The sequence below is a fragment of the Girardinichthys multiradiatus genome, chromosome 22 (genome assembly GCF_021462225.1).
Source record: "Girardinichthys multiradiatus isolate DD_20200921_A chromosome 22, DD_fGirMul_XY1, whole genome shotgun sequence".
Classification (NCBI taxonomy): domain Eukaryota; kingdom Metazoa; phylum Chordata; class Actinopteri; order Cyprinodontiformes; family Goodeidae; genus Girardinichthys; species Girardinichthys multiradiatus.
In genome coordinates, this window is record NC_061814.1 from 15,050,347 (window position 1) to 15,077,014 (window position 26,668).

The 26,668-nt window shown below is 38.9% G+C and overlaps 1 protein-coding gene across 9 annotated transcripts in view; it reads right to left on the minus strand.

Moving 5' to 3' along the window:
• ccdc88ab (coiled-coil domain containing 88Ab) overlaps positions 1-26,668 on the minus strand; it is a 75,860-nt gene that overhangs the window by 27,096 nt on the left and 22,096 nt on the right. For all 9 annotated transcript variants that reach the window (XR_007035913.1, XR_007035912.1, XM_047350888.1 and 6 more), the window contains exons 4-13: positions 18,186-18,255; positions 10,493-10,551; positions 9,884-9,967; positions 9,621-9,761; positions 8,911-9,083; positions 2,502-2,583; positions 1,854-2,012; positions 1,121-1,267; positions 893-1,037; positions 201-379 (exon numbers count right to left, since the gene is read on the minus strand). Coding sequence is in view for 7 of the 9 variants with exons in the window: in XM_047350888.1 (XP_047206844.1) it covers positions 201-379; positions 893-1,037; positions 1,121-1,267; positions 1,854-2,012; positions 2,502-2,583; positions 8,911-9,083; positions 9,621-9,761; positions 9,884-9,967; positions 10,493-10,551; positions 18,186-18,255 (1,239 nt within the window). In the remaining 2 variants the exon portion in view is untranslated. The remainder of the gene's footprint in view (positions 1-200; positions 380-892; positions 1,038-1,120; positions 1,268-1,853; positions 2,013-2,501; positions 2,584-8,910; positions 9,084-9,620; positions 9,762-9,883; positions 9,968-10,492; positions 10,552-18,185; positions 18,256-26,668) is intronic.

Sequence of the window (26,668 nt, forward strand, 5' to 3'; positions counted from 1 at the left end):
TTTATTTTCTCTGCATTACTCTGGTCTAAAGGTCTAACGCCAAAAGCAGGCTTGTATATTATGGGGTAGTGCTGGTGCAATATGCTAATTTCGGTGTTGAGGAGGAGAAAATGAAAGATGTACTAGAGAAGACTGAGGCTGAACAAACATTGAACATTTCAAACATAATCCCTTTCAGAATCAATGGCATTAAAGCTTACTTTCTGCTTAAGTTTCTGGTTTTCTTGGTTGGCTTTGGTCAATTTAGCTATGGTGTCCTGACTGGCAGCTCCTCTGAGTTCTTCCACAGTCTTCAGCAGAGCCTGATTTTCTTTTTCCAGCTTCAACAGGCGACTGGAGGTCAGCTCATTCACCTCCTCGCCCAAAGACTTCTGTGGGGCTAAAACAATGATAGGAACAGGTTGTTTAACACACATCAATGTTTTATCAAACACTAGCCATATCGTCTCTATTACTTTACTATGTCTAAATAAAGCACAAAATATCAATAACTACACAACCCTATGATTAAATCTTACAGGTTGTAATTCCACTAAAGCATGTTTTAACAAACATTCACTCTTACTTTATCCAGATCCTTTGCTTGCTAGCCCTATTAAAGGCTTTAATTATCCAACCACACAGCTTATCTTTCAGTAGGCATTTAATATTAATTACAGCACAGGTCTTAACCAAGTGGAAAGAAAACCCTGTGGAGGCTGGCAAATACAGATGGAGCCTAGAGAGATGATGTCAGGATTAGGGGCCAGTGACTAAAGCTTGGTCTATCTCCTGTTTGTAGCTTCCAGTGTCGCCTACTTAGGTCCCTGTTAGCAACTTAGTTTTTTACCCGAATAATCTATTCTTAGATTTTCTCATCCTTTGTATGGTCTATCTTGGCTTCCTTTCTTACCATCAGTCAGCTCAGGTGTCTTTGATAATTGCTCCAGCTCCCAACCCAAGTGCAAAGATTCGTCCATGCTTTGTTTCTGGGCCATCTCTAACACAAGATTCTCCTCCAACAGCTCCTCCATACGCTTCCGGTCAAGGTCACGCTCCTGGATATCAAATGGTTAAGTTTAAGAAAAATAGTTTGTACATGTTGCTGCTGATATATAAAAAAAAAAAAGCACTAATATACCATCTCAAGATCATGTATCTTGGACTTGAGCTGAAGGTTCTCTTTCTCCAGAAGGTGCAGTTTGTCAGAGCGGGTCCGGGTGGAATCCAGCTGCTCCTCCAGCATTGTCTTTGTTTCCAGCAGAATCTGGTTGTCCTCCTTTAGTTCCTATAAAAACATTAACAAAAGGATGTAAGTCTAACATAATAAAAAAACTGCAGTTCCTGCAGCATGCAAAAGACCTATACCCAACTTTTGGGCTAATGTATTTAATTATATATAATAGTTTAAGAAAAAATGTGTTATTGATATATAAATGCACTGTATGGTCGAACTGTGTCAGTTCTTTGTATTCATGGCAGGTAATTGTTGTTTCAGGACTCAGGCGTATTTTGCAAGTCAAAATTCTATTGTTCTCCATAGTAAAATATTTCAATACTTTGAAGCCAGCTTTGAAATTATAAACACAAAGGTTCACAGTAAACTTAAGGCAGATATTTCTACAGTGATCAGATGGATGGATGAATATATAGGCAAATGACAAGGGGCAGTGAGGTGGAGCGACAGATGGACGGACAGACAGACATCGATGGATTGGTGGATGGTACTGCAGATGTAATGTTCAATGGACATGCGAATAGATTGATGGATGTATGAAAGGACAGACTGACAGATGATTCAGATGCAAAGAGATACATTTTTTGTTACACCACTAAGTTAAGATGGTCTTCATTTCATTTATGCAGTTGTTTACCTCGACTCTAGCCTTGTAGAAGTCAATGTCGTGAAGTCTCTCCTTATATCGGCTAAGCTCACTCTCCAGTTTGTCGACACGTATGGCTTTTTCTCTGAGCGCGTCCAGCTCATCCCGGTAGGTACGAGCTGACCGAGCGTCCGACAGCAGCTGATAACTCTGCAGAAGTTCACAAATAATTGAAACAATTCAGAACATAAATATGGAAATACAAACAACAATAACAGAGAAGTTTAATTGAATGCTTAAATCACATACAGAAGTCAAAGCATACTAAGCCAGCAGCTTTATTGTGTCTATTTTATATGACCAATAGATTATCTAAAACAACAGAACAGACTCTGCATATTATCAGTTGTAGCAAAATGCACATCCCCACAAATGTCCCACAATGCCCTAAAGCTTTTTTTTTTTGGTTGACATCAAAGCTCAGCGCAACTGAAAAGCCATGTGAATCTGCAGCTAGACTAAAAATAGTCTGAACAGCCATTAACGAACTTAGTCATTGCTAGGTGATTAACGTTGGTAACATTTTTAGAAACAGACCAGTAAGGATGAGAAAACCAGGTGGAGGGGAAGTGATGTCATTCGAATATTTATAAAGTGTGCAGACAGCTGTGTTAGTGTTGCTGTGATTGGGGACTTTACCTCCTGCTGGATTCTCTTCAGCTCTATCTCCATGTTCTCCAGCTCCTGTCTGGTGTCCAGCAGCTGCTCACTCTTTTCCTCCCTACAAAAGAAAGCAGCGACATTAGAAAAGCATACCCTGAAAATAGCGTATGAAAATAAAACAAGAAAAACATGATGTCATGTGTTTTTCATTCTTCAGTTAATTCTCAGTTGTATTATTACACTAGCCTTATAGATGCATAGAAAATTAACATTAAACAACATTTACATAAACATTTGTGTTTATAAACCTGCTTACAATTTGTCCAACTTTAATTACTGAATATTTTTTACTTGTGTGAAGACATGAGAATTATTAGTCATAACCGAAGTAGGTTACGACTAACATTTGTGTTTTTCTCTTAGGGTTGTTGAAGTAAAAGTTAATTGTAGTCCAATGGAACGAACTGGCAATAATCTGCTTAAACAGTACATTGATCCAATTGTTTTTTTTCTTTTCGTTTTATCAGGTCCTCTTCTATCAGCTTTTCTGAACAGTATGGTGGGTTGCCTTACAGTGTCGGGGCAGATTTGATCTTCAAAAGGTTGAGAATAAGATATTTCTACTGCAGATTAACTATTAAATTAAACTTAACAGCCCACATCTGATTCAGGCGAGACAGATTATTAAATAGCAAAAAGAAAAAGACATTGAAATTACGGTTCGGTACGCAGTTTTAAAGTAAAGTATTTTCGGTACATTTCAATCCACTTTAGAAGGACTTAACATTTTCTGAAAATAATTAAATTTTATTAATAAATTCTAGCATTTCAAAAAGAGGCTGGTATAGAACTGACTTGGTTTGATTTTGTCCAATAATAAAATCCTTGTACAAGAATAACATCACACTAAAAGGTTAAAACTGTAAAGGATTTTTTTTAATTAGACTGTGACAATATTTGGAATAAAAAAAAAAAACTTAAAATCACTTTGGAGTTGTTTTGTTATGTAGACAACACAATGCAACTTTATCTTGAAGGCATCACAAAAGCGAACCAATGGGGAAACGACAACACACCACGATGTGTTCACTTGTTTGCTGCTATAAATACTAACATGGCATTAGGGGCTGGTTAAATGCTACAGGCAGTAGGGGATTGCACTTCAGCTGATGTTTCTCAGCACCAGTGATGTTTAAGTAGAGTTTAACGTTATTTCAGGTGTGTAATTAGGTTCAGTGTGCAAGCTATATTCCTTAATGCTGTTGAAAAACAGCTGAGGTAAACCTTTGGTTCAGTCCAGCCTTTATTTCGCTGTTGTCAATGTAGCTGAATAAAAAACCTTAATGATGATAAATGGAAGTCCTTATATTTTGCTTTGGTGCCATTTTCTCAAGTTGTGTGGTGGAGGAACACAAGGAACACTTTAGTCCCAACATAAATGTCCCCAATTGGCACAGGTTTAAAATACTATATCTGTACAAGTATACAAGTCCTTCTCAAAATATTAGCATATTGTGATAAAGTTCATTATTTTCCATAATGTCATAATGAAAATTTAACATTCATATATTTTAGATTCATTGCACACTAACTGAAATATTTCAGGTCTTTTATTGTCTTAATACAGATGATTTTGGCATACAGCTCATGAAAACCCAAAATTCCTATCTCACAAAATTAGCATATTTCATCCGACCAATAAAAGAAAAGTGTTTTTAATACAAAAAACGTCAACCTTCAAATAATCATGTACAGTTATGCACTCTACTTGGTCGGGAATCCTTTTGCAGAAATGACTGCTTCAATGCGGCGTGGCATGGAGGCAATCAGCCTGTGGCACTGCTGAGGTCTTATGGAGGCCCAGGATGCTTCGATAGCGGCCTTTAGCTCATCCAGAGTGTTGGGTCTTGAGTCTCTCAACATTCTCTTCACAATATCCCACAGATTCTCTATGGGGTTCAGGTCAGGAGAGTTGGCAGGCCAATTGAGCACAGTGATACCATGGTCAGTAAACCATTTACCAGTGGTTTTGGCACTGTGAGCAGGTGCCAGGTCGTGCTGAAAAATGAAATCTTCATCTCCATAAAGCTTTTCAGCAGATGGAAGCATGAAGTGCTCCAAAATCTCCTGATAGCTAGCTGCATTGACCTTGCCCTTGATAAAACACAGTGGACCAACACCAGCAGCTGACACGGCACCCCAGACCATCACTGACTGTGGGTACTTGACACTGGACTTCTGGCATTTTGGCATTTCCTTCTCCCCAGTCTTCCTCCAGACTCTGGCACCTTGATTTCCGAATGACATGCAGAATTTGCTTTCATCCGAAAAAAGTACTTTGGACCACTGAGCAACAGTCCAGTGCTGCTTCTCTGTAGCCCAGGTCAGGCGCTTCTGCCGCTGTTTCTGGTTCAAAAGTGGCTTGACCTGGGGAATGCGGCACCTGTAGCCCATTTCCTGCACACGCCTGTGCACGGTGGCTCTGGATGTTTCTACTCCAGACTCAGTCCACTGCTTCCGCAGGTCCCCCAAGGTCTGGAATCGGCCCTTCTCCACAATCTTCCTCAGGGTCCGGTCACCTCTTCTCGTTGTGCAGCGTTTTCTGCCACACTTTTTCCTTCCCACAGACTTCCCACTGAGGTGCCTTGATACAGCACTCTGGGAACAGCCTATTCGTTCAGACATTTCTTTCTGTGTCTTACCCTCTTGCTTGAGGGTGTCAATAGTGGCCTTCTGGACAGCAGTCAGGTCGGCAGTCTTACCCATGATTGGGGTTTTGAGTGATAAACCAGGCTGGGAGTTTTAAAGGCCTCAGGAATCTTTTGCAGGTGTTTAGAGTTAACTCGTTGATTCAGATGATTAGGTTCATAGCTCGTTTAGAGACCCTTTTAATTATATGCTAATTTTGTGAGATAGGAATTTTGGGTTTTCATGAGCTGTATGCCAAAATCATCCGTATTAAGACAATAAAAGACCTGAAATATTTCAGTTAGTGTGCAATGAATCTAAAATATATGAATGTTAAATTTTCATCATGACATTATGGAAAATAATGAACTTTATCACAATATGCTAATATTTTGAGAAGGACCTGTATATGTAGAAAAGAACAATAATATCCCACTGAACATCAAATACTATGTGGATGAACAAACAGAATTGAACCCCAAAGCGTGCGCATACATAAGTTGGTGGAAAGTTTTGTTTTCTGTTGCCTCTTGTTCTCACACCCAAAAAACCCAGTGGCTTCAAACACGCTTAACATAGAGCAAATATTCCCCTGGGGCAACAGCCCTTCATCCTCCTTTACTCAGAGGAAGAAACAAGACAGACATGACAAGTAAAAGGAGATCACAAAAATAATTCTGAATGTTTTAATCTTCAATAGGGGTGTATTTTTTCTATCTTCTCTTTAGTAGGCTACAATTATGAATAGCAGTGAAACAAGACATTTTTTAAGTGTGTGTGTGTGTGTGTGTGTGTGTAAATCCTCCAGGCTCAGCATAAGAGGAGAATCTGCCACACCGCTTTGAAAGAAGAAAATGACTGCATTCCTGAGATGCTGCTCAGTCTTAGCATGTGATTGCATGAAATTGGTCCACTGAACAACTGATTGTCTATTTGATTACAGCTCTCTTTAGTCTCCTACTGCATCTGAATAAGCAGAGGCATCCAATACTCTCATTCTTTTCTCTCCAGTTCTTCACCTCCTGCTTCCTCCATCAGTTATCTGGGAAGTTAAACAATAATGGAGCAGGAAGTCACCCACCTCTACTGTTTTACACCCATTAACTTGTCAATTATCCTCAGCTTTGCCTCGTTTTCACACAATCTGTACCTTGAAAATTACAAGCACCTGTCAACTGTTGTATGGAAGATTGGCTTTGCCCTCATATTATGGATGCAGCTGGCTTCGTTTCCTCTTGCTTTCTGAAAACAAGCTGCATCTGTACAGGATGGGGCTTTCAAACATAAAACTACATCATCAACTGCAGCTGTGAGAGACTGACCATTTGGCTGCTTAAAAATCTATTAAACCTACCTGGAATGGAACCAGGTCGATAAACATTACAGGGTAGCAAATAAAATATAACTTAACTACATAAAATGTTCTTATCTACTAAAGCAAATGGTGAAGTTGCTCATTAAGACTAAATAATGCAGTGTTATGAAAATGTTATGATTTTCAAAAGGGTCAGGCCAACTAAGTCAGTTTAATTTAAACAACCTCAGAGAGTAAATGGTGAGGGTATTAATCTAATGTCTTTCCCAAGTTTCACCTGATTGACCTCAAGCTCTGAAGGACACGGAATGAGTAACAGCATCTCTTTAATGATTTGCCATTTGTGATATTTTCAATGAACGTTTCATAGCAGTGGTATCAGTGAGTGTCTGAGTAAAGCTGCAGCCACTTAAAAAACAAGCATTCACACAGACCACTACCCTCTAGCTCTGACCTGCTGACACACCACAGACACCCAGTAGATCCACACCTTTATACAGACAGATACTACCTGTGCATGCAATCAGTCTTAACAAAGCAAACTTCTCCTTGGCGAAAGAGAAGGAGGAGCAACAACAGATGCTATAAAGTAACTTTCATTCTGCCCACACACACAGAAAGCTTTGTTTTGATAGAGAAAACAAAATACATAGTCTTACACAGACAAAATAAAACTCAAAGCCAAATTACAGACAAAAAAATTTCTATTCATAAGTCTGCTTTATCCTTTCTTCCTTTTATTACATGGAATAATAGAAATTACAAAATAAGTTTTGAAAAGTTATTGTTTTTTAGCTGTACACTATTTGAGTATATGCTAATAAGATAAAATATTTTCCCATAATAACTGCAGCAATGAGACAATCTAGGAAATTAATCTGCTAAGAGCAAAAACTACGTAAAACCCCTCTAATTTTAACACAGTTTTTTAATATAGAGGTTAGTGCAATGCTGACGTTGCTCCATCAAAAGGGAAGCAAAAAACCACGAGCCAGTCATCCTCTGCCACCTGATCTGGTAACCATTAAACCCTTCTGCTTCTATTATTCATAAACAGCATTTATCAGGCTTTCATAAAGCCTTTGGGAGCAAGTTTACAGGTTTTACTTCATGTTTGTTTGTGTAGGGAAGCACAACACTGACAGCAACTTCTAAAAAAATGTAAAGGAATAATGGCAACAAAAAAAACGTATCTAACAAATGTTAGAAAACCGTTTACAATAACAATCTTGGGATAAAAACTACAAGATTTAGTTTAGAAACAACTAAACTCAAATCTTTATTATTTCACCCTACAGTCCCTACAGGGTCCGTTTTAATGTAGACTGCTTTGTTGTCAACATAAGATTAATTATTTATTGAGTGAACATAGAAAATAACGTTAGGTAATGATGGATCGGTCCCAATCATGGTTTTTCTAAATCATCATACCCTGACTAAACTCAGTTCCTGAAACCCATTTTATTGATTCTATCAGTCACAACCGCAGCAATGGCGTAACAGCATTTTGTACAGCTGGTTTTTAACAACCACAGCCTGTCTTTGTGTGCATAACTGCTAACTAATGTAGACTTTGCAAATTGTTATGCTGATCTAAAAAGCTGGATTTTCCATTCCTTTCTAATCATGTGCTGTCTATCAATGAAAGAGACCGTACTGGCTGCTGCAGCTCCAGGCTCTCCCTGTGTCATGTTACCTGATCTTTGCTTCACTCAGATTTGTGCGCTCAAGGCAGAGGTGTGCAGAGAGCAGCTGAAGCACTAGTCATTAAATATTTAAAATGCTAAAAACAATGCACCAAGTTTATTAAGCAGGAGCACAACTTCCCAACTGAGACTGCATTGGAAAACACTGGATGACAAATGATCAACAAATCATACTTATTTTAAAGCTGTACATATACAGAATGTTTATGAAACTAAATTATGTAACTCTGTTCTGCCACAGTGACGCTGAAGAGAGAACTCTGGACCCAACCAAACAAATGGAGAAACAAATGATAAACTATGCCTGTTTTAGATTAGGTGTTGTCAGCCAATAGTAACTTTATTAACCTACTTAACTCATGTTAAAGAAGCATATATAAAAAAAAAACAGATAAAAGACTCCAGTGTCCAGAAGATAACTGATGGGAGAGTGGGTGAAATACTGATAACATTAAGCATGTCATTTTACCGCACTTTAAAATTACAGATACCTTTCATAGATTTTGTTAACTTAAATAATGTATCAGACTGTGACGTAGTATCGCAAACGCTCAATCTTAAATGACTCTAGTTGGTGTCAGGAACACAAAAATCTTGATTAGGACATCCAAACTTAATGATATTGTTGAGCGGTCTCATAATAGCTCCAGAACTCATTTGTGTCTACTATCAAAAGCCTACTTACATGCCCCATTTGAGTAATTGCTGATCAAGCTGATAGGACAATGGCACTCACAGTTCCTGTCGAAGGCGTCTGATTTTGGCCTTGGCGTCAGCCAACTCCACTGAGAGGTGTTGTCGACTTTCAGTTCTTCTCATACTAGGAGAGTCACCGGGAGACTGGGTGGCAATGGGAGCCAGCGGAGATAGCTGCACACAGTCTCTCTCCTGGGTGAGCTCCACGATTGTCTGAATGAAAGTAGGAGGGGGAAAAAAATAAGGTGAACAGGTGAAGCTGTGTCACACAGGAAATTTACAGATAAAGACTATCCATAGATTTAATCAAAGTAGGCTTAATATTTAAAAAGTAACTGGCAGGCATTAGAATAAAGGTCACACAGCCACGCCGAGCCTTTTTTAATCTACTACCCCCAATAGGAAATGGGATTTTAATTGAAAGCAGCTGGACAATTCAATGATAATCTGGAGGCTATTAGAACCCCTCACATGCACCCACACTCAAAACCAGCTATCAGAAATGGGGATCTGCACCCATGGCTTGGAAACTCATTTAATGGTGCATATAGTCACAGCATAGCACACCCACACACCTCATTGACAGTTAATCTCAACCCTTCCCTTCCTTCCAGAGGCTGCTCTTTTGTGGTAACAACTAAAAAGGGAAAAGTTTCCACATAACCCTGTTAGAAAAAGCTTCATTGGAATATTTTCCCTGTAAAAACATGGAACAAGATAACAAATGGGTTTAATGAACCACACCAATACCTCCAGCTGTGTGTCCCTTTCATCAACCAGGCGTTTGAGGTGGAAAGCCAAATTTCTGGACAGACTGTCCAAATCCTCTGGGGGCATTTCCCCAGTTTCCAACCACTGAAGGTCCACCACATTCTCCTGGTTATGCGTCACCTAAATCAGGACAATTGTGTGATCAATAAAACTTTATCTTACCAACAGACAGTTAAATAGTCACTATCCCACCCAATATTACTATAGATTACTACAGTTTGTTCGTTAGAGAGGCAAAACACCTCTTGAATGTGGGAGGCTATCGCAGCTTTGGTGTCAAAATCCAGAGTCCGGATACGTTCGATGTATTCTTCTTTCTTCTCACACTGTAAAGAGAGAAGTAAGATGTTAGGAATTCGTTAAATTCACCGGTTTTCAATACAGTGAATAGAAGTAGGGATCAGTTGAAGATGTTAGGAGAAGTTGCAAAGTGGAAATCAAGAGGAGGTTAGTATGGCACGACTGCACAACCAAATCAAAAGGTAAAACAAAATGTGCGGGTTCCAGGACACAGTAGCTGTATGAAGAAATGTGGTCACATTTTTAGAACAATCTTTAAAGTCAAACAAAAGTAATTTCCCCTCTAATGCAGGAAAAGATGATGCTGATGCAAGTCACAAACAATGAAAGGTTGGCTTTACAGGATGATGACTCAAAGTTCATTCAGGCACAGTTTCAGCTATAGCTGAAGTGTCAAGACATTTTAAACAACAAGGAAGCTGGTGAGAGGTCTACAGCCTAGAATGAACCTCACCAACACTGAATGTCTGTGTTGGTTTATAAATGACACAGAAGATAAATGAAAGGTTATAAATATCTACTGCCTTCAAGCAGACTATTAGTGCTCTTACCTGAACAGCACATCCTAAAAGCAGCAGCAACATTTTCTTCATCTCCTCCAGACCTTGTTCTAAAGGAAAGACAATGAGCATATTTCAATGAAGATACAGTGCTTTGCAGAAGTATTCATTAACCTTTTAACCTTCAACTATTGTCATGTTACAATCACAAACGTCATACATGTGGCTGGAGTTTTACTTGATTAACAAAACAAAGTAGTGCGTAGTTTTGAAGTGTACGGGTAAAAACAACTGGTTTTAGAAATAATCTGAAAAGTGTGGCATGCAAGCTCAGTGCAACCAATTGCCTTCAGAAGTCACCTAATGGTGACTACAATGCTTTCCCAGTCAGAGCACTGAGCAGCAATGAGTTCAGTATCCTACATGGCTACCACACATTCAGAATGCATAAAAAGTTGCAGATATAAACTATTTACCAGCAATTCTGACGGTTCGTAAATGATTCAACATTTTGCACAAAGGAAATAAAGAGAAATCGACACCTTGCCAGCTTGTATTGCTAATAGTAGTTAGCGCCAAAACAAACAGCAGATCCCACTGTTCTCTGACTTGCAACTAGATCAATTTTAACTAGAGTGTGATGTCAGTGGAGCCCTGAGACAAATACCTATTTTCTCTCTATAGAGAAAAAAAACTAATAAATGCTCCAATATCAAATGTTTTCCCACAAGAAACACTGACAATGTTCCAGCTATGAATCAGTTTTAAGGCTCATCTTTCCATGGCAGATGTGTACTCACACATATGAAAAAACGTGACACATATTTCTGTTAAAATCTAAATTTAGTAGGTCCTAGTTGGACCTTTGCCTATAAGGACAGCAGGAAGTTCCCCATCTTTCCCACATCAAATTCCAATCAGCTAAATTCCAGGGTTGTTACAATTTCCCCTGTATAAATCCAGACCCACAATGTTTTCCAGAGGGTAGCTGGCTGGCCAGATAAACTTCCAGCTTGCCTCCACATGTCGGGACATATTGTCAGAAACTGCTGAAACCTACTAACAGCTGTCTGCCTGCTCAACAGGCTCATCTGAGGATTTGGAGCTGCACAACAGCAAAGCAGGTGGTGTGTGCATGCGATTCTCTGTGTGTGTGTGTGTGTGTTCTTGTACTTGTTGCTGAGTGAGAACCATTTTTCGTATTTTTATCGCAAAGTGAGGACATTTTGACAAAGTGAGGACATTTTTCTGGTCCTCACTTTTTCAAATTCTGTTCTTGAGACAGGGGTTAGGTTTAGGACTAGGGTATGAATTGAGTTATTGTTAGGGTTAAGATTAGGTATTAACTGGATAGGTTTAGTGTAAGGGTCAAGGTTAGGCACTAAAAATTAAGGAAAATGAATGGAAGTCAATGGAAGTAACCGAAAAGTCCTCATAAAGATAGTAAAACACGGATGTGTGTGTGTGTGTGTGTGATAAGCCAACTCATGATGTGACCAAGGGAGTAGCGATTGCCGATGCTGTTCCAACTCCAATGACAAATCCAGCTTAGTGACAGCAGTTCTCTGCACAGGGTGGCCTGTTTGCTTCTGGGTTTAATAGGCCAATCATCAGCACTGCAAGTGCTGGTTACAAAGTTTACATGTTATTTGTGGACTTTAAAAACAACCTAAAATAATTTAGACAAGCACTGAAATTAGGATTCCTTGTCACTGAGAGAAAGTGTAAAACAGCAACAATAGTAATGAGATTATTGGCTGTATGCCAAAATGGGGTTTCTGCATGAGACGATCTATCCATCTTATTTACAGAATCCACTAAACAATTACCTCTGAATCAATAAACCAACCCAAGGCAATGTGTAATGGATGACAACATAGCCGCATGCATGCAAAAGGGACACTGTTAATTCTTTATTTACAAATACCAATGTATACTGATTATTTGCATGTCTGCTTTTAACTTCCACTTAGAGAACAAAGTGGGAAAAGTAGTGTAAAAATTCAACTGTAATTTGCTTAATTTCTTGGGTCAGACGCAGCAACTTATGCCCCTTTTCCACTGGCTCGATTTGGCCCTACTCGGCTCGCTTTCAGAGCATTTCCATTACAGTTATTTCCATACAGTACCTACTTTTTCTGTCCCTGCTCCTGAGCAGATACGACCGGGACCGAGTAGGGATTACATGCGACAAGACCAGACTGCTTTTCACTGATTGGCTGAGGGACCAGGATAAATAATTAGGTTTTCGTTGAGACAGTGCCCGTAAAATGTAATAAAACTCAAGAGCAACTACAATGATATTAAGGACCACAGTGGCCGGAGCAGGTCATACATGTAATTTTACCATTTATGGGTCATAAACCATGCCTGAAGGCTGACTGAAAAGAAAAAGGATAAATCACCTTTCTGAATTACATGCAGGCAGAGCACTGTATGTAATAACATCCTAAACCAGCCAAAAACACATAAAATCAGCTGTTCAGAGGCACAAACATTTCCCCCAAAACACACAAAACAGAACCACCATGAAACAACGTGTTTAGTTCGGACATTTATTTACGGTCCTTTAGCGAACCAGCGTCTGCGGGAGGAGGGAGCAGGCAGAGAGCAGCTTCCCTCAGATCAAACAGGGAGAAAAAGCCCCGGTGAATCCGCGGAGCACGAATATCCAACCTAAAACTAACTTCCCGCAGTTTTGTGCTTTGAAGACCTTGTCCTCGTTATTGTCATGGCTGAAACAAAAACTTCCTCATAAAACCCAAAATTGTAACTTCTTCAGGCAAACTTTGAAGCTTCACCATCCAGACAGCAGCGTCTCTCCTCTCTGCTTCTCCTGCTACAACCCCTTCACATCAGAACCCTTGAGCCTTATTCTATAAGTTCTGGCTGGGCTGTGGTCCAGATAATTATCCCAATGGATCATTTTAGACATAAAAACATAAATAAGACATTCTTGCATATACATTAATACAAACGTTAGTATTTAGTTTATTTATGCTTTTATTTAGTTTTTATCATTTCACGCAGATTACTTTAATGTGACACAGTAACGTTAATAGCAGCACAGCGATCTACACTCATGGCTGGAGGCGGGGCTTCAATCGCCATAGCTTCAGCCGTTAGAGGGTCAGTGAAAACACAACAGTTACTGTACAGAGTAGAGCGAAACCGAGTGGTACAGAGCCGCGCCGGCTAAAACGAGCTGTGGAAAAGAGGCTAAAGTTAATGAAACGAAAAGCAGCGTTCACAAGGTGATTACTATTTAGAAATCTTGTCAGTGGCAATATAAGGGTCAAATGTGAAGACCTCAACATACCCTAGTTGGCATGTGGATATGAGATAGTAAGTGAAGGCATGTGAATTTCTCACTAAAGCTTTTTTATCTTTACAGTCTGGAGGAATTAGGCAATGTCTACTGTAGAATACAAAAACATTGTCAACACACAATTATCACATAGAACCAGGTAAATGTTTCTTTTTTCACTGCAACAATCTACAGGAACGTAGGCACACAGTAATATCTCCAACGTAAAATAGATTTTTCTTTTTTAGTGGCTTAAGATGACATTTGTTATAAACTGGGGTTTTATGAATAAACTAATTAAATTGAACTACAGTATATGTCAATTCTGGCAAAGTTAGTATCAGTGAATTGGTGAAAATCGTTGTTATGCATAATTATCCAAGTGTCAGTTCTAGCACTGTGTATTCTAGGACAACAAAGGTGGCGACAGTTGAAAGCAAAACTGTGAAGTCACTAAAACTGGGAAGACTTAGCTTAATGAGCAGCAACTCCTGGCGACCCAGACTATGTTGTTGGTTGTAATTGTGGTTATCAAGTGAGAGGAAATAAATATTTTCCAGGTGTTTAGCAGAGAAATTAATTTTCTGTGGCATCTTTATATTTATAGACTTCATATGATGTAATAATGTAAACAAACTATGTTGTCTACTGGACAAAAAAATATGTTTTTGTGGATGGTGTTAAAAAAAAAAAACATAACCCTTCCATTTGTCTCCATGTGCTAGCAATTTAGGTTTGGTCCTCCCACAGGCACAATTTTCATTTCAGATTTAGCAGTGATTCAAAGGAACCTGAGATTCTTTAGCTTAAAATCTAAAGTAGTTAAATGGGTCAAACTTGAACTAAGTTAAATATTCAAAACTAAACAGATATTGATGAACACAAATCTTCTGGTTTTTGAAACTTTTTTAATTTGTGAAAACATAAAAGTGTTTAATGTAATAATCTGGTTTTTAACCAGCCTTTTTGTGGCATTTATGCTTGACCTTATTGTGAAAGCCCACTAAATATCTGCCACAATTGTGTTTCAGCGTTTTAAAGCTGAACTCTAAAACCACTTGTCCGTTTCAAAAATGTGAAATATGTGTAATGCCAATTATACACCAGCACCTTATTCATGACATGAAGTGAAGTATGTTCCACATAAAAGAGATTTGAGTGGATTTGGGTCTAGAAGAGTGGCAATAACCTACAGAGCTTAAAAATACTCCATTAAAACCATACAAACCTATTTTAGTCAGTGGAGGGATTTAGAAAAGCAAATCTACTGGTGCAACCCATGAGAGATAAGAAACCCCACATGATAAATAATTTATAAGGTTTGAAAAAAGGAACAAGAGGGAGAAGCAGCCAAAAGGTGAGATAAAAGCAAACAAGAGACAGAAGCTTAAGAAAATAGATGCAGAGAAATAAAGTGAGACACAGAGCAGCAGCAGGGAGGCAGAGAGGCAAGGCTGAAAATAGTAGAAATCTCCAGCAGCAGAAGCTAAAGGCTACAAGGACGGCTCCTTGTCTCTCTTCACACCTCCTCTGGCCTGCATCCCTCTTCAGTCGCTGTTCATACGCTCCTTTCATCCAGCTATGTATTCTCTGCCGCATGCATCCACCCATCCTTCCTTCCTATAACATCAATAGAAATGATCTGTTCCCCCAGTGTCACCATCTGCACTCAAAAATATAAGCCTCCTATCCTTCCTCCCAGTTTTTATCCCGTTGGCAGGAAAAGAGGTCAAAAGGACAGTGACTAACCCTTCCCTTTGCAATCCCATTGTTAAATCAGTCTGTGAGGATGGAGCACAGATGAGAAGAACAAACTGTTTATGGGCATGTGAAATCTATAGCTAAATCACCGTCTCTCTGCCTTGATAGATGAACTTTCAGTGATGAAATTGTTATATTTAATCTGATATTCAACTCATCTCAGAAAGAGAAAGAAAAAAAAAACTGTGCTCAATCATAATTTTTGATTATTTAAGAGTGTTTATGCTTTGGAAGACAAATTACAGTCATCAAAAAAGCCTGAGGTCAGTGTCTGCCACTGACAGCAATGCTAATTACCTCAAGTGCCATTATACAAGGAGCACAAAACCATTTACTTCTCAATAATGTTTTCTTACAGAGACTTTTAACTTTTTTCCAATTTGTACGTTCGGTCTATTTGTGTGTGTTCTAGAACGACACGCAATATCATGACAGAGTGATTAAGGCTTCAAAACATTTACAGGGGCCATTTTTGTCCAACTACTTGTCACCTTATAAAACAGTTTTCTTTCTTCTGTCAAATGATTTCTAAATGTGTTTATTCTTAACATTCATAAATGTGTCTCTTTTTCAATCTGAGATTACATTACACGTGCTGTTTTTTGAGAAATAAAACAGATGTCAGCTACAGACTAGGCTTAAACAACAATAACCCTTTAAATGCCTTTGAAAAACATTCACAATGCCAGGAGTATATTCTGACCATTATAAATACATTTTTAAGAGAACTTTTAAATTGACATTAGATTCACACTGACTAGTTTTTAGGATTTACAGTAAAATAGATCCAACAAAGAAGGTACTCTTCTATGTGAGCATGCGTTCTGTACTCATACTGACTAAACATGACTTGCGAGCACAAGAGTGTGTGTGTCTCACTGTGAGTGTTTATGCAAGGCAGCCAAGGTTAGCTCAGAGCCTGGGGGGGGTGTAATACAGTGCATTTCCACTGTTCACTGTTGTGAACACACCCCTCCCCCAATCGCCAACCGAACACACACATGCATGCGCGGTCCCCTGCCCCCAAATGGGAGCGTAATAAAAGCCACATGGCCGATGACTTTCAGCTGGTAGCAGTACCTCACTCCTTGGTTCACTGCTGGTCTGACTGGCCTGCTGACTGATTATCTGACAAGATAAAGGTAAAGGATAGGCAAGTCTTTAAGGAATCTAATACTTCCTCTCTGCCCCTGTCCACCTCACTAGAGGCTTCATGCACAGTTGGCTGCCTGGCTTGACTTTGACTACTCAGCTTTGTGCAAGGCTGTAGAAAACCTTTAAAGAATTTAATTATAAAATCATTTGTTATAAACTGGCTATGGCAGGTACTAATTAGAGAAGCGATAATTGGGACTGTGGCCAATGCCGGTTTCCAAGGTGGTCTTGGTGCAAATCCATACAAACTCTGAGATGCTTGTTTGTGGTATGAGCATGGTTCGACATAAGTACCAGGTGTACTCTGCAAGCTTGAGCCAAACGCCTTCCCTTATCCAGGTAGGCATTGTGGGATGTGGCAGAGTAAACTCACTTCAGTAATTCAGTAAAAACTTTGCCTCATTGACATTTGGACATTTGTTATCCTACTAATGATTCACAAAACACTGAAGTGCTCAGTTTGTTCAGTAATGCAAAAGTTCCTCATTTCTCCTGATCAGCCTATGGGCTGAGCGTCTTTTCATAAAGAATAAAGCCGAATTTCAAGATGTCTTTTAATCCATTTGGTGTACGGCTCAGAAAATGTTTATAAAATAGAACTCAGAAATGCAAAAATAAACAACAAAAGACTGTAAAAGAAGTATAAAACGTAGTGCTGATGATTACTGCATAGAAGTATGTGTGCAGTACCTGCAGTCTGTATTGTTCAGTTATTTACCTTTAATGCTGGTGGAGGTGAACGAAAATTGAAGAGACAACCGTGACAAGTAAAGGGTGTTGAAAACCCAAAAATACCAACGACTGACATGGTGAAAGTGTGATAAAGGCAGCTGAGGGAGGACAAAGATTAAGAAGCCATTTCATTTGCTTAAACAGGTATTAGACATCTCTCACCAAAGTCTGAGCTGAGCATGGAACAACTCACTTTGAAGAGCTGATGATGAACTGATGAACACAAAGACAATGAACCATGTTGTTGGTCGGTCATCACATCACTCTCCTTTTATCCAACAAACCTTTTAACAACCAGTTTATGATGCTTCAATAACCCCCTGCTTTTACTTGTGTTCTTCTCAATGGCATCATATTGAGATATCAGGTAACAGTAGGTCAAACTGCTCAAAGATGTTTTCATGACACTGAGCACTTGATACTGCATCACTGTTGTCCTAATGCTGTTCAGACCTATAAAATAGCGTGGTTAAGTTAGAGGGTCAAAGGTGTGCTACAAAATGTTTGGATGGATTTAACAGTTCAGGTCACAGAGCTCCACAGTAGTATAAAGGAACTAACGAAGGTAATCTGAAGCCAACCAATTAAACTGTCCCTTTTCTATCATCTTAACAGCAAAATGAGCCGTTTTCACTTTCTTTAATTTGATCCTAATATTTATACCATAAAGTCCAATTCTTACAGGTAAACTTCTTATTTATAAATTATAAATAAAACCTGCACAGCTCTATTCAGAGACTTTACATATAAAATGCTAATTGTTATGCTTTCTATAGAACTGTTACTTACCAGAGAGAGGGTTTCGGCCCAGAATCAGGACGTTTGGCAAAGGCATCATCACTAACTGCTGGAGAGTCTCCTGTTGCAAGAAAATAAAAATAAAACCAAACAAATTAGATCAAGACTGTCGAAAAGACAATTTCAAATTTTGCTATTAAATTTGGGAATATTTTAATAAAATATTGAATGTTAATTTTTTTTTTAGTTCTGCTGCTACTAGAAAGGTCATCCAAGTAAAAAATAAAATCAGTTAAGTAAATGGATACTTAGGAGTGGGACTGCATGATTTAAGGAACATTGGTTGTGATAGTAATCCTTTTAACACAATCTGTGACCTCAAGCATTTTGTACACCATCATCTATGTCACATGTGGCCATGCGATGTGTTTTTATGAAAATGTGCATTCCAAACGGTCCTTTGCAATACAACTAGTGAACAGATTGATAATAATTGATGATATTGTGCAGCTTTTACTAAGAGGTTCATGTAGTGTTAGAAACTCAACATTCTGCATTTCCTTTTTTAACTAGAGCTGAAATTGGTGCTCATACACAAGGGTGCTAAAAGTTATCAAAAATAAATAAATTAAATTAAAGAGTATTTGGTTTGCATGCAAATTCAACACTTTCTGTATATTTTTTTCTTTTTGTAAATTCTATATATCCTGCTGACCACCGGTCATAACAGTCCTTAACATCATCAGTCCATAACATCGATAAATCGGATGTGACCCTGCAGGCCATATAATGACCTTGTATTAATCATATCAATAATGCAAATTCTAAGATAAGATATTGAGTGTAGCAACAGTGACCCAATATTATTGTCCGTGAAAATCGCAGAGTGTCTGAAAATCCAGAAATTAAAATTTGACTGCTGTTCTAGGGGGGGGACGGGCACCGCTAAAGTCAATAGCAATCTATGTACTAACAAACTAGCAAAACCTTAATATATGTTTATGATTTTAAGTGGAGCAGCCACAAGCATTCCAGTAAACATGGACGCAACTGTTGAAACAGAAAACCTGCCGTTCACATGTGGGCACTCTTTATAGCATGAGAGACAGCGTTTACGCAAGTGATCATGTGGAATATGTGAATTAAATGTAAGGTCCTTTCACTTGACCCATCAATCAATAAACCAGAAACAGACAAATGACAGAAGGCAGGGATGGTCAAAAACAAGTTTCTTTACTAAAACCAGGTTAAAAAGTAACAGCAAGATGTGACCTTGGCTTCAATGCTCAACAAAACAAACAAACATGAAGCCTAATCTTTGCCCATAGGCTTCTTGACTGATTTGGCTGCAATTTGTGATCACCTCTCCGTTATTCTCATAGAAGTACTACACGTCACATGTACAACTGTGAAATGCTTCGACCGAATGTTGCGATCAATTGATTTTACATTATCAGCTCATAATGTTGAATATTTATTTCAACATTTTCTATTTATTCATCAAACAAATAGATTGATAGTAAAAAGATGTAGGTATGATTAAAAGTGCTTCTGGCAATAGCAACAGTAATGTGGAAGCTTCAGTCTCAAACCACCATCAGGTGTGAAAACTGAGACAGATTGACTCCACAAGCTTCTGACACAATGATCACCATAACAAAGGCAGCCACAGTTTATGTAGCACAGAGAGACATTTGGTGTGTCTGACAGCCAACTGACCATGAAGTCACCAAAGCAACAGGACACACACACACATACACACACACACATCAATCAAGAAACAAACATTTGCTCCACAGGTAAGGATTATTGAGTCACTCATTCTTAACAGTAACAGTGTGTTGGTTTTAGAGTTATACATAAATAAGAAAAGTCTGTCAAAAGCACTAACACACAGACAATCTCCAAACAGCTGTCCCATCAACACACACACCTGCCCCTTCCTCTGGCAGCATGTATTTGCAGAGTAAGTCTGATATGAGGACAGCTGGGCTTTCCATCACCAGCCAAATACATAACAATAACTCAGTTGGTCACTATGGCCAACCTTAAATGTATTTCTGTTACAAATTCAGAAATCCTTTTTGAATACACCTGCTAGATAATCCTGTAAAATAGACCAGAGGTTTAGCATCTTGGAACGCTAAGATCTGACAATGATAATGTGCCGTACACTGTGGAATCATACACTGACGATTTTAACGTGTTAATACACAGCCCATAAGCCAATGCCCAGTTACAGATATTAAGGTTTTAAAAGGTGAAAGTGTCAATTGTTTTTAAAGTTAAAGTCCTTTCAGTGAGATGTTGTTGCTGCACACTTCTGGCCTTCCTTAAAAATCTCACACTGACCTTTGCCTACAACCAGATCTACTTCCTTTGTCTTATTTCCCTACTCAATAATCCACTTGTTTGAGTGATCTGCAGGCTGATTAGATTGGTGTGTTATTGATAAAGAGCTCTGATTGCTTTTAATTTAATCATTAAAAGGTGTTTTAAATGTGATTTCGTAAGCCTCAACAGAGTTGGAACAGATTTGATGTCAACTCCATGTCTGACAGATTCAGATCCAACACCCAAGTGCAATTTCTGCTATTACAACTTTTCGTTTCACACCTAAGGTGCAGTGTGTACTGTATAGGATTATAATTCAGCCCACATGGAAAGGTACATTTTAACACTACTAACTCCTGACTTCTTAAAGATCTGGGAATGGATTGAAAACAATAGGATTAAAAGAAAGTCAACTCCTGTTTGGCATTACCTGGTAAATAGGATTGGACACGGTACATATTAAAGGTGATGCAAGCCAAACGGTCTGGACTTGTGAGGGATGATTGTGATAACGTTCTGAGGATTAGTCAGAATAATAAAGCCAAGGCAGAGTCGCCTAATACAGACGTTGGAATATCTAGCAATAGATTAGCATTTATACATAAACAAGTCAAATTTCAGACTTTGTAAGACCTTTTAATTGCTGCCTTGAATGAAATTTAAAGCCCAATTATGAATACAACATTTAAACCAGAGAGCACTTTTATCACTTTACACTCAAAGTGTTAAAAGTGCTCTCTGATTCAATTGTTGTATGAACAAGTGCAAAAAAACTGCGCTCGTGATTTGTGAGTCAGGGAACATCAAACAAAACACATCCTCCTATCGCCTCATTGGAGTTGTAACACTGGTGCTTGACCACAAAACCTCCAACTTCGGAGTTTGTGTCGCATCAAATGCTGGTCTTAGATCAGTGCTAGTAGCAGCAACGACAACCATTTTCTGAGGAGCTTCAACCACGCCAGGGGAAACAAAGCAATGAAATTTCTGGGATCTCTTTTGCCCTTTTCCAATGGCGCAATGTGGCCCTACTCAACTCCACTTAAAGCATTTTCCTTACAGTAGAGACTACATGAGACGTGAACAGACTGCTGTTTATTGATTGGCCGCGGGACCAAGAGAAATGAGAAGGTTTTCATTGAGGTAGTGCAGGGAAAAGTTAATAAAACTCCAAAGCGATTACAATAATATTAAGGACCACATTTGCCAGACCAGGTTAAACCGAAATATAATTTTACCATTTACAAATCATGAACCATGCCTGAAGGCTGGGAAAAAAGAAAAGGGACACCATGACAGTTTTCTGAATTACACGCAGGTAGGGGGCACTTTGTTTAATAACATCCTAAACCATCTGATCACACATAAAATCAGCTGTTCAGACGCACAAACATTTCACCCAAAACACACCAAACAATACCACCAGGAAACGGTGTGTTTGGTTCGGAAATATATTGATGGTACTTAAGCGAACCAGTGTCAACAGGAGGAGGGAGCAGGCAGAGAGCAGGTGCCCTTAATCACACTGCCTGCATCGGGTCAAACGGGAGGAAAACCTGCTGAATCCGCTGAGCACGAATAGCCAATAACCAACCTAATACTAACTTCACCGTGGTTAGAGGTCCGCGGTTTTGTGCGTTAAAGTCCTTGTCCTCGTTATTGGCTGAGACAAAGACTTCCTCATAAAGCCCAAAATTATAACTTCTTCAGGCAAACTTTGGAGCTTCACCAGTCCAAACAGCAGCATCTCACCTCTCTGCTGCTTCTCCTGCCACAATCACAGCCCCCCCCCCCAACAAGAAAAGTCCCATGAGAAATATAAGAAATTTAAATATTGCGGCCACGGCAAAATTTAAGACCCGTGACTACCATATTTGAGGCTTTTTTCCCTGAATTTAAAAGGACCAATTATGCAAAATTCACTTTTTGTTTGTTTTTTTACATCTACTTGGGCCTCTAATGTTTCTACAAACAGTCCAAACGCAAAAGAAAAAAAAACAACAGTGAGCCGTTTTTTGGCTATTAATGAATGTTTTATTTTTTTCTAGAAAACGTGCGTTTTCAAAAGCTGTGTAATTGTGACATCTCAATTTCAGTGGCACCTCGCAACGTTACCCGAGTCCCGCCCCTGACTAGCAACTGAAACCCACTTGATTTTGAGTAAAGGATTACGTCTCGCCAGGTGGTTTCATCTTACACGCACTTTACAATGACTACCCGCGAAGGCAAATGCTCTGGTGTTGGCTGCAAACAACCCACATGTGTCTATGCACAGTCTCCTGCTGTTGTGTCTTTTAAGTTTCATTTTTACATGCACAAAGTGCTGGTTGGGGGTGCGGCCAGATACAGCAAATTTGCATAAAAGTGACAGAGCCCTAAAACAGTTTATTCTGAAAGGAGATCAAAAAAGGGGGAACGGAGGACGTGAAATCTCATTATCCAAGAATGATTTTGTGCAAAAAAAGTAATTAACATGTTTTGTAAAGCCCATAGACCCATCCTAAATGTTTAAAAGTATAATAAGTCAAGTTTAAGACATTAAGGCGTTAATTTTAGATACATGAATTTCAGACTTTTTAAAGACATTTTAGGGGGGCGCAGACACCTGAAAAATATAATGAACTTGACAGAAATGGAAATAACAACAATCACATTAGGCATGTTGTATCAACATGTGACAAATACTTTGAGGCATGCATGTGAGGACACACTATAGCTTTTAAATAGAAAGCTTTCACTAGTGAGGCTGTCACTGCAGAAATGTCTTTGGCGCAGTCAATATATCAGTCTCTCCAATATTCTATATTCTTGATCCTGTCATCGTCACACAGGGGGATGTGGAGAAGTCAGTGCTTTGTGATGCTGAAAAATATGTGAAAGTATAGATAAAAATGAAATACGGAAAAATTGGAAAGTGTTAATTCCCTCACTTCTCTCTCCAGTATTGCAGGACTGCTGTTACCACCTCTTCCCACATGTTTCGGCACAACCCCATCCCCCTACCCTGACACAACGTTGCTGTATTATTGATTCCTGCATCATTCAAGGCTTTTCAACACTGGACACCTTTTCCATCCCACAGAGATATTTACACAGAGTGATTAAATGAAGTCCTGGTTACAGGGCCGATTCACAGCTTCATGATTGGATGGATCCAAGCTAGCTCGAGGAATTTATTGTCTCAGCAAATATTGCTTATTTACACCAACTGGGCTAAAAAACTCTGCATGACACGAGTGTAGCATTTTGTTCAGTCCAGCTCTGCAAGCATATATAGTATTCTAATGAAACCTCACTGATTATTCCTCATCCTTTCTGATAAGGCATTTCTTCTGCATTTCTTTTGTACGCTATATTTACAAGAAACCGAGGCACACTACATCCGAATTACTAAGAGATTCTCATTTTTACACAATTTGAGAGAATGGATGGAGCTCTGCCAGCAAAGGAAGTAAATTCTGCTGATTACCAATCAGTCTAGCCAATGCTCACACCTAGTCAAACACAAAGCTGCAAACACTACAAAGCAGGGGCCATATTGTGTTAATGTTACATTAGGTAGGCATGAGAGTATGTAACTGCTGTATGTTAGTTTTTTTAAATGCAGACCAGTGGAAAGTGGTTGTGTTTCCAGTGCACAGGAGGCCCAGTTTGGCCTCCAGAACACATACTCTACCACCTTTCCTCTCCACCCAAGCACAACGTCCGCTAGTGGTCAAGTTTTAACAGGGGACAACTACTTAGCCTCTGCGTGTTTGAGCGTGTGTGCATGTGTGTGCTTGTGTATGTGTGTGCCTGAACCCTGAATCACACCATTCTGCAGACATCGAGCGTTACCATAGAAACGGGGAGATGGGTTTATTTTCCCCATGCTAGAGAGCCTCTCACACATGATACAGTAAATGTAGCCACATACAAGCAAGCAAGCTCTCCTGGCCACTGCAGGCTGTACTCCTGCTGCAAAAAGACTGCAGAGATTATGAGATGAAACAGGTTATTTCCCCACCAGCAATGGGAAGAAACTTGCTTCTGCTTTTTGTCAAATAAACATCCCATACTGAAACACAGAAATCATCTGACACAAGATCTCACTACATCCCCATGAAGCGAATCAGTGAACAGAAAGCCTTTTCTACAGTTGAGAAATGTAAATGACCAGCAGGACTGTAAAAAAGGGGTTAAAGGAAGCTGATATCATTTTAGTCCTATACAGGAAATTCAACTAGTTCTTTCAAGAGGAGATAAGCAATGAGATACCAAGTTAGTCTATGTGACCACACAAAATGCCTAAAAGAGATGAATTTCAATAAATAATTCTCATATTCTCACCACCGTTTTTATAGAATCAAGTGACAAAGGTGCATTTTCACAAGTGACTCAAATTGACAAACTCTCTACTTTAAGATGGGGTATAAATTAAGCTGTTTTCTCACTGTGTTAAAGGCTTCTCATTTTTTTTTTTATAGCTGATTGACCTTTTTTACCTCTAAATGATGGAAAAAAGCAAAAACTCTTTAAAAAATAAAACCACTGAAAAGAACAGCAGTCTGGTAGAAACCAACAGACAGATGGGCACAGGATCTTTTACATGAGGCGGTGGAGGGACCTGACCATTAGTATCTTGTTTCTTTTGTATTTCTATATATCTATTGGCTAGAATGTGTTTTACAACACAGCCCTGTGGCAGAATGAATGGAGTGGTTGTGGCAGGTGGGCTGAGGAAGCCTGACCTCTCCAAATTCAACCCATCACCCCAGGGCTCAGCTTCACACTGGCTTGCAAAGTTCACACAATCAAACAATTTAAGCTAAGGCAGATAGTATACTCTATATAAAAGTTGGATAATTAATTGGAGACATTTTATTAGCTGTCAACAAAGTGAAGTAAAAAAAAACCATTTGTTTTTAATACCCTTTCGATCTCAAGTCGTATGGCTCTGCAGAACATGGAGGGATCATTTGGCTCAGGTCCTGATTGGCATGGATGGATATCCAGACAAAAAACAATAACTGTAGCTCTGAACTATGGCTTCACAGATGGCAACATTTCACACAGATGCTCTGAAACTGAACACTAAGAAGACAGAAAAAGATGATTGGTCAATTTTAACCATCTTCAAAAAAGGTCAACACGATTTTTCAGTCGTGTCATTTTACATTCGCTCCCCAAAAGGCAGTTGGAAATCATTAGACATAATGTTGTAGCCAACTACCAGCGACTTTATTTTTGCTGGGGTGAAAAACAAACTATTTTAGGCTGCAGCAAAGTGAAGGGTAAGGAGCCACAGACCTATTGCTGAAAATGAATCATGAATGAAATCAATACAACATAAACAAGAGTTTATATTCCAAACATTCATTATTTGTTCATTACTTGCTGAAGCAAAACAAGAACCCAGCTTGAAGGTTCCCCTTATTACTCTGAAATAGCTCTCTTCTAGTGTAGAGGAACCAGCTTCACATCATTACTGCGGCTAATTCCGCCTCAAGGCAAACGCATAAACACAAAGTAGCTGCATGCAGACATGTTCAGTTCTAATTGAAGGCTGTGATTACATCATGTTCTATATGGGCCGGTATTTGTGTCAAAGTTCAACAAACTCAACATGCACAAAGACAAATGTTCTGTTATTATTTTCAAAGTCATGAAATAACTTTAAATCTTCAAATGTACTTTTTAAACCATGTCTCTTGCATAGGTAAAAATATTTGATTTAGGAATCCATGTTTTAAGGGTTGTCATGATCCGAATGCATTTTCTCCTGAATTCTAATCAGTCATTTATTAATAGGCATTAGCAGTTACAGAGTCCCAGTCCGTTACATCATTAAAAGCAATATCATGTGTATGGTGTAAAAAGGTTTAATGAATAAAACACTACATTTTACTAGTATGACATCCCATATAGCGAGAGACAAAGCTGTTCCTCGTAAACTTTAGTGCTTTGCTTTGAACATCATATAATTTGACGTCTTGTGTTTCAGCTGCTCTCTGCGCAGCTTCCCTGTTTACCAACAGCTATGTGGGTACTGCTCGTTACATAACCGGTCACATAACACAGGAAGTGGATGTCATAGTAAAGAGTTAAAGAGAAATTAAGAAAAAGATCAGTTAGATCACCAAAATAATGCAGACAGTCTAACAGTTTTGCAAGCCGTGCACAAGAGAATGGTTGTGATTTGTTTTTAAATTGGCTGTGCA